Below are 9,158 nucleotides of genomic sequence, written 5' to 3'. Positions count from 1 at the left end.
CGCTTTTCGGTAGAGGCGCAAAAGCAAGGCGGCGCCCGTGTGCTGTGCGATGTCAGTGCACGTTAATGAACCCCAGGCGGTCGAAACTTCCGGAGCCTTCCACTACAGCGTCTCTCATAGCTTCAGTCGCTTTGGGACGTTAAACCCCACGAACCAACCCAATCTTCTGATGATTTGACGAAAAAGAGGGGATGCGGAGGGCTTGGGCGCTCCAAGCACTCTTTCTGTGCTTAGAACTGCAGCAGTTAAAAAGCGCGATCACCATGCTAAACGGTGATCGCGCTGTTGCGTGCGCAGCAGTGACACCGCAAAATGAACTATCAGTAAAGATTGTATTGCTATCAACGAGGGAAGATAGCTGAGTGCAGCGACGACGGGTATCTGGCGTACTTTGGAATTCCTAGCCGTGTGCGAGTACAAAACAATGAGGGCAACGGCACTGGAGTTTTGGGCAAAGGTCGACCATGCTCCTGGCAACGTATGCTCATACACAGATCACAATGAGAGACGCCAGAGATTCAACATTTCAAGTTAAGGAGAGCAACGAAATTTGAGAAGAGCGTCAGAGCAGCCGAGTATACATGCTTAAAACGTTGCTAGTTAGTGGCAAAAAAAGTAATGCAAGAAGTACATTCACGAGATAACACGTATAGCAAAGGGCGCTCGAAACGCTGACACGTATAGCTCTAACATCGCGGAGATGGAACCCTGGCTGTTGCTGCTGCTGCTGCGAAATGTCTGAAAAGGCTGTGTCGTGTATGTGAAGAACCGGTGCACGAAATCCGATTTTGTCCGATCAAATCGAATCCGATCAAATCCCTGCTGGGGTGGGGTAGGGGTTACGGCGCTCGACTCCTCTTCCCAAGGATGCGGGATCGAATCCCGGCCTCGGTGGCCGCTTTTCAATGGAGGCGAAAAGCAAGGCGCCCGTGTGCTGCGCGATGTCAGTGCACGTTAAAGAACCCCAGGGGGTCGAAACTTCCGGAGTCCATCACTAAGGCGTCCCTCATAGCCTGAGTCGCTTTGGGACGTTAAACCGCACAAATCAAACGAGCTTCGATCAAATTGCTGTGTTCAAGCTCGGTAGTAATCTGGTATTTTTCGCGTTTTGCTTCAGTTTTGTTGTAATGAACTGGACAGGCAGAGGTGGCTTGGTGACTGAAATGCTAACTATAATACAGGCATTTGTCATCATGGCTCGCATGGAACGTGTAATATGGGCATTAACTGATTCTCGCTTTGTATTCTTCTTGCTTGTAATCTGCCATAATTTTCTATAAGCTTGTATTCGTCTTGTAAGCAGGATAACTGTTAAGCTAGTTGGCATGATATAAACATATATAGGTATTCAAAGAGAAGTAAGCGGAGCACGCTATAGTATCGTAACGCCATCTACGCGTTGCTGCAGTTGAAATTGGAGTTATGGCACATCCACATTGGGATCACCTGTGCGGTTTCTCTAGAAGAGATCATGTGTGTGTGTGTGTGTGTGTGTGTGTGTGTGTGTGTGTGTGTGTGTGTGTGTGTGTGTGTGTGTGTGTGTGTGTGTGTGTGTGTGTGTGTGTGTGTGTGTGTGTGTGTGTGTGTGTGTGTGTGTGTGTGTGTGTGTGTGTGTGTGTGTGTGTGTGTGTGTGTGTGTGTGTGTGTGTGTGTGTGTGTGTGTGTGTGTGTGTGTGTGTGTGTGTGTGTGTGTGTGTGTGTGTGTGTGTGTGTGTGTGTGTGTGTGTGTGTGTGTGTGTGTTTTCAGTTGGCCAACTAGCATGTGTGTTTTTAACGAATGCGTCGGCACATTGTTAGCACAAGACGGCAGATGAGTTTTTTTTAATGAAAATTCGCAGCAATATGAGCTTGCCTTCTTTCAGTTTTCATTATTGCCATCTAAAGCTTAAAATAATTGAAATAACTCCTCTCGTCTTGCCAGGGTCACTGGCTCTAAACTGAATGCCTCATGTGGGGCATATGTAGACTCGCTGAAAGTTGCTCTTAGGTATGTATACGCAGTGCAGTGGCGTCTTGTTTCGTTTTATTTCTTTGGTGCAGTGTATGATCGACATCATGATCTGGTCGCCATGGGAATGCTTGCGTTATCGCTGCCAAACATTTGCTCTTTACAATCTTTTCTCTTAAAAAGTTGCATTTTGTTTCAGCTTTGCAAAATATTCTGAGAGTCACCAAATTTTTCATCAAGACTTTGCGTGCTTTATTGCAACGTTACTGAGAAAATATTCAGGCAATATTTTGTGTTGCTAGTGTGGACATGCATTGTCTGCAAGGTTGGCCCCCGACCTTGGCTCTACCTCGGCCCAACCTTAGTAACTATATTTGCACCTAAAACGCCAGGACTGCTAATCGACATCGAACTTACATGTAGCTAACGTGAGGCCAACTATGTAGCCATCTAAGCCGGCCGGTCTAATACCACCAGTAACAATGACATCTGCCCCGCCCTGTTGACCGAGGTTAGGCCACGGTCAGTTGTGTGAGCCGACGAGCGCCAACGTAGGGACAAGGTCGATTTTTCAGTTGGAAGCATACTTCATTTAACAGCACCTGTACGTTTAATTCGTAAGCTTTATGGCTGAGTTTCTATGAAATAGTTCTGCAAGAATTTTCTTTTGCAGCGACAGATAGAATGGTCAGGTTCTTTCACCTGCTCGTTAAATTGTTTTCAACTTTATGTTACAAATTTTGTCATGCCTGTTATTTGATTTGACTAATGTACCATTATATTCTTTCTCCTCCTGTAGTCACCTGTGTGTGCTTTTTAATGAATGCTCTGATCGTGTTCGATGTGCGGTATTGTGATTGTATGCATAGGCAAGATATATAACAATGTGTTTTTTTTCACCCTGATTACTTTTTTTGCGTTCTTTGCACCGATAAGCTATTATTTCATTGCTATTTTATGTAATGTTTCTGTGTCACCATAACCATTGTGCTTTAATATTTATGTGTCTTGATGGGTTGCTGTTTGTTTGTTATTTAGGTTACTATTAATCAATAGTGAGTCCGGTGACAGTGGTTTTACTTTGGGACCGTCTTCTGTATACCGATTTTTATGTATACTGCTAACACGTTTCAAATAAATTCTTGTTATGAGGAGAGCTTGAGGCCGTCATGCGGAATAAAGCCAAAATGTTTTAGTTTCTTTCTCTGTAGATATTGTTGTTCTGTTTGTACATTCTTCGAAAGAGTGCGTTTCTCAGGGCTATCATAATACTACATGAGCAGTCGAATCGATTTCCAGGTTCTCCTCGGATGTCATAGGGGCGGCCATCGCAGCGTCTTCATAAACACTATAGGGGCGCTGTTAGTGTTTACGAACACACTGCGATGGCCGCCCGCCATCCGAGGAGAACCTGGAAATCGATTCGACTGCTCATGTAGTATTATGATAGCCCTGAGAAACGCACTCTTTCGAAGAATGTACAAAAAACACATGTTCGCAAGGATGCGGGATCGAATCCCGGCCCCGGCGGCCGCTTTTCGATGGAAGCGAAAAGCAAGGCGCCCGTGTGCTGTGCGATGTTGCACGTTAAAGAACCCCAGGTAGTCGAAATTTTTGCAGTCCTCCACTACGGCGTCTCTCATAGCCTGAGTTGCTTTGGGACGTTAAACCCCACAAACCAAACCAAACCAAACGAAACTATAGGGGCGCTGAGTGTTTGACAACCACACTTGCAGGTAATTGGTGTCAGCTTCACATTTCATCATCACGCGCGCTACGCATCGGCCCAGGATACTTCACACTGCTGAGCGCAATTACGCGGCTCCCCACATTGGCAGAGTGTCTACAGTCCGCGGATAACGCGCGTAGATCAGAAAAAAAGAAATAAATAAAGCTTGTTCTCTTTATTCACATTAAAGACCCTCTTCGCGTCGTATTACATAAGGGGTGAGTTTATACAACAATAATAAGCGCATCATAAAAGTAGATACTGCAAATATGAACTTGGGCACGTGATAGCGGCGACGTTGGTGGGGAGGGTATTCCAGCACGCAGCAGTGCGGGAAAAAAGGAAGCTTAAATATTAGCCGCCGATCTATATGCGCTGAGTAAACGCTGAAGCAGGTTTGAGCGCGAAGCCATCTGAAGGGGAGACGAACTAGAGACGCGACTGGAAAGACAACATCTGTGGGACCACAAGCTCATCCTGAAGTCTTAACAAACCATTCTGCTATTAATATAGTATCCAGCCTCTTGCTGCCGTTCTGGGCATGCACGCCATGGGCTCGAGGTGGGGATTGTGCGAAAACCGATTTCTTTTCCCCGTCACGCTCCAACAAGGCAGCGTTGCCTTGCTGCTTGATTTCTGGAGGAAAAGGACTCTACCGCATGGGTGCTGTCCGAGGCAGACGTAAAGTAAGCGCACAATCAAAGGCCGGCTACCGGCTACGCGAAAGTCGCGCTTCACGGTCGGCGAATTTTGTTTCGTTCCAACTCAGTGAGGTATGACGAACGTCAGCAGCGCTGGCTGCGCGAACAATTCCAAACAAAATGAAAGCAAAATGGAAGGCCGGGGAAGCACAACGCGAAGGCAGCTAGACGAACGGAAACAGCGAAGGAGCGTACGCGTAGTTGACAAGGGCAGCAGGGGCCTAGCTGCGACGAGCACGCTCCGCCTCTCTGGGGCTCACGCCTGTGCAACATGATCGGCGCTGAAACAGCCTTTAGAGCGGCGGGCGACCACAGCTGTGCGCGTTCGCGAGCTACGGTTTCGTGTTCGCAGTGACAGCATGACGAAGTTTGGCCTCTCCCGGACAAGGGGCACGCAAACACACTCGTACATCGATTCTCTCAAGGATTTCAGCGTGTGACGCGTTCGCTCACTGACTCTCCGTTTATTGTGCTCCTGTTTTCTCCCTTTCTCTCACCTCGCAGAGGCGTCGACAAGAGAGGCACGTGCTCCTGCGGAGGCTGCGTGAATCCGTTTACTCGTCCCCGCGCCGTTTGATAAGGCGGCTCATTGCGGAAACGGGGATGCCCTCTATCTGGCGGCCGCAGAGTCCGGTCCCTTATCAGGTCCCCGCTCTTTGTTTGCCGATGAGCCGGAGCAAGAGGAGTAGTACGGCGCGCTCCGCCAAAGACTGGACAGCGCTGTCTCATCTATGACACTGCATCCCGTGGACGTCCCCACCACAGTACCGCCATGGCTCTGAGGTATGTCATCTCACAATTTATTTTAGGTGCTGTAGATGCATGGGATAATATCTCCTGAATGAACGGGTCTCGTCGTAGTAGATAGTAAACGAAAACACGCGTTCGCCTGCTGGCTAATGAGCGACCCAGGAAAGTCACAAGGGACGCAAAAGGGGAGGGGGCACCATCGAGAGTCTATACCACCGGTGGTCACGGGTTTCTAGTAAGCGCGTGATTGGGCACTTGTATGGTGGTGCAATGCACCCGTTGCTTTTACCCCCTCGAAACAGGAAAATAGTGTTTTGTTTATTTGTTCTTGTTGATGTTCCTTTGTTACGCTACATTCATTCGTTACCACAGAATACGGCATGCGCTTCTGGACAGCCACACGCCGAAGCGACTTCGTGCGCGTTTGGTAAGGAAAATAGATAGTGAATGAAGGTTAATTTGTCTGAGGTTTGACGGAGTACAGTGTTCTTCCAGCGTATGGACAGCTAGAATAGCAAGCAAACGTCCGGGGCAATTCGCCGCGGTCTTGCAACACCACAATTCGGCAAGGTTGCACGCGAACGCCCTCTTCATAACAAGACGGAATTCCACTTCCGTCTATTCACCGATCAGAGAAAGGTGGCATCGTGTGCGCCGTTTCTTGAAAGAAAGCTGCAATCCAATTAAGTACGTGCTCTTATGAGGGCTTAATTCATTGACCACATGCATGGAGAAAATGATTACACAAGTGATAAGCATACTTCGGCACAAGAAGCGATGCATGATTTGAAAAGGTTTCCAACTAATCTCAGTGCTCTTGCTATACGTTGTCAGTGCACTGAAGTCAGACTTCAAATTGCACCTCGCGGGCACGTGTTGTGCTTAAGTTGGACGCAACTTTGACGCGCGATTCCTGCTCTCTGGGTTGCGCGTGGGGATACACAACTCACCCGGCTAACTTTCACACCCTTCCCCACGTTTATGAATTGGAATACATCTATTCCCATATATTTCGTCTAAAACAGCTACTTTAAGAGTCATTTTTGGTGGCTGTCAGCCCATGGCTGTCAAAATTATGCCGCAAGGTTCTCAATCAGATCGAATAATCAGAATCATCGCATACACTGCAGGAATTTAAAGCATTCATTTATCGTTCCTTGCAACACATCCCAAAACAGAATCGTGTCTCTGCAGTTAATGAAACATGTGCAATGGTTCTTAGATGCGTCGCGCACACGACAGTTGAGAGAATATACAAAAATATTTTCTCTGCTCCGTATCGACAGCTGGATACTTCGGTGTGGAATTTATAGGCGTTTCGGTGCAACGAGAAATTTACATTTCGTATAATCGAGTACGCAAAACGCTGATTCCACTAAAGCAATTGCGTTATCATATCGTGACCCTTGAGGCCAAAGTACACAGAACGATGCAATGATGGCACCGGAAAAAGCATCGTTATCACATCATAGACAATTACGCGAAGAGTAACTCCTTAAAAAATCGAAATGTCAAAAGCCGCACCGATGCATAAACTTTTTGCATGAATTCCTGGCAAGGAGGGGTGGACAGTAAAATTAGAAGAAACAAGCGCTGTTGTTCGGTTTGGGAGGCCTTGTGTGCTTTGTGGTAAACAAAAGTAGAAGCCCAGTATTTATGTCTGCGTTTGCGAAGTGATATGCAAAAGAGGAATCCAGGACGCCGACGGTACACGTACGTGCTGTCGCGTCATTATTATAAGGCGGATATACTGCATGTCCCCATATTATTTTTCTAAAACCAATGTTAGGACCTGCTCAACGTTTGTAGCTAGAACTAATACCTCGAGAAGACCACTTAAATATGGCATGAAGCAGGGGCCCTTGCTTCGAAGGTGATAAAAACAGTTTTCTTTCCTATATAGTAATCTTGCCGTCACTGGCGCACAAGTCAATGATGTCGTAGGGCACTAAAAACGTGTGTGGTGCACCTCGTAACGTCTCACACGCCATACCACTGTGCTTTATAACCATACATTCAAAATCACCTACTGACTTGCACTCATAATACTCTCTCTCTCGTGAGAAACCGAATAGACCTGTACGTGGACAACGCATGCACAATATTCTTGCCAAATGCAAAACTCCTCGGTGAGATTTGACTGCAATTGATCCGCAGCAGAATGCTCGAGCGCCCTAGACAAGCGTGGCCGATTCTGTACATCAGCACTCACGCCTAAAGGTTCAGAAATCTGCATTGTGCATATAACGGACTGCATGGAATGTGTAGGCACACCCTGATAACCACCTAGTGAGTCCTCAGAGCTCTTGAACCTCGTGTTCCTTTTCACAGGTTTAGCAGCCCCGTCCTGATGTTCGCAAAGGGCCTGCTCCGAGAGGCGCGCGGTCAGGACCGGACGAGTGTGCTGGCGACCTTCCGGCAAGCATCCTCGGCGTCCCTGAAGCAGCGGCTCACCCGCGACCTCGTGCTGCCCGTAGCACATGGACAGCTGACGGGTAAACAGTGGGGACCCGACGACGGACAGCCCGTGCTGGCGCTGCACGACTGGCTGGACAACGCGGCCGTCTTCGAGCCACTAGTGCCTTTCCTCAAGGCGGAGTTCAAGGTGGTGGCCCTCGACCTCCCGGGCCACGGCTTGTCCTCGCACCTTCCGTCTCGCGGCCACTACACCCTGGACAGCTACGTCGAAAGCGTGCTGTCGGCCGTCGACCATCTCAAATGGGACATCTTCTCCGTGCTGGGCCACGGTATGGGCGCCGGCATCGGCTACTACCTCGCCGCGTTGCAGCCAGACAGGGTTCCCAGGCTGGCTTCCATCGAGGGCTCGTTCCCGTCAACGTATCCGAACTTCAGGCCCGAGGTTGCTGCGGACGAAGATCGTCGCTCTTCTTATACACGGCAGGAGGTCATAGACGTCATAGCCTCAAGAGGACACAACACCTCCTCGGCGGAGTTGCTTATGGCCAGAGGCTGCGCGCGCGTCTCGGGAGACCGCTACGTGTTCACGTCCGACCGTAGGGTGCGTTATGCGCAGCCGCAAGGACTTTACCCGGGCGTGTTCGACAGGACTCTGCCTCGTTACAAGAACAACCTGATGGTGCTGCAGCGGGACTGCAGGCTGTCGACGGGAGCGAGGCCGCACCTCGACGCCCTGGAGGCGATTATGCGCTGTCTGGGCGCAGAGGAGTGCTCGCGCTTCAGTTACGTCGTACTCGAGAGTGAGAAAAAGAACATGCACGTGACTGATCCGGACAGTGTGGCGCGGAAGGTGAACGATTTCATGTGCACGTGACATGGGCCTGAATCCGATGCTCAATCAGGGATTTTAAAACACTATACCGTCCACACACAATTACAGACGTAACCTCACAATGCCCACCTCTTCAAGCTTTTTAAGGCCAGCAGCACGCTACCCCTTTTCGACTGCGTGGCTGCATGATCATCAAGATCTCGTAGCACGCATTCAGGTTTCCAACTATCACACGCCTCAGAAATACTGCGTGATGTTGGAAAGAAAAGCTCGAGCTAAAAACAATGCTCTCCTTAACTTTGAGATGCACCTTTAATCCAAACACAAACACACCTGGTTTTCAGTGATTACCTTCAGTACAACTTTTTGTATATACTGCATTGTAGATTGATTCGCATCATCGTACAGCTGTATGATATTTCATCAGTTTATGTGTATTTTAAATAGCGAGATAAGAAATGGTGATCCCCAAGGACTGTAAAGTGCCTATTCCCAGTGCCTTACAGGGGCATTAAAGAACAGAGCATGGTGTCTGGCGGAGAAGATTCATGGAGACGCCTTCTTATCGGCGACCGGCCTCACGTCAGAACACGAAGCCATGCTTGACAACGGTGCTGGTGTGTGCAGCTTTCAACGGCATGGTTATCAGCCAAGGCTGCTGTAAAACGGCGGGCCTCTAGGTGCAGTTAGCTCAGATACGGTTCTCCCAACTGAACACGACTGACGGTCGTGTATGTCTCAGATAACAATGCAATAAAGCGGTCAAGTTATTATCCACAA

At 48.6% G+C, this 9,158-nt stretch overlaps 1 protein-coding gene across 1 annotated transcript; it reads left to right on the top strand.

The window, feature by feature from the left end:
• Window positions 1-4,572: 4,572 nt before the first annotated feature.
• Window positions 4,573-9,158, top strand: LOC146198897 (serine hydrolase-like protein). The gene is made up of 3 exons (XM_084594376.1): window positions 4,573-4,784; window positions 4,883-5,161; window positions 7,460-9,158. Exons 2-3 carry the CDS (start codon window positions 5,151-5,153, stop codon window positions 8,418-8,420), a joined length of 972 nt encoding a protein of 323 aa, XP_084450502.1. The 5' UTR covers window positions 4,573-4,784; window positions 4,883-5,150; the 3' UTR covers window positions 8,421-9,158.

Source organism: Amblyomma maculatum, chromosome 2 (assembly GCF_055883805.1).
Source record: "Amblyomma maculatum isolate TAMU_Amacu chromosome 2, ASM5588380v1, whole genome shotgun sequence".
Lineage (NCBI taxonomy): Eukaryota > Metazoa > Arthropoda > Arachnida > Ixodida > Ixodidae > Amblyomma > Amblyomma maculatum.
This window is presented reverse-complemented; position numbering and strand designations above follow the sequence as displayed.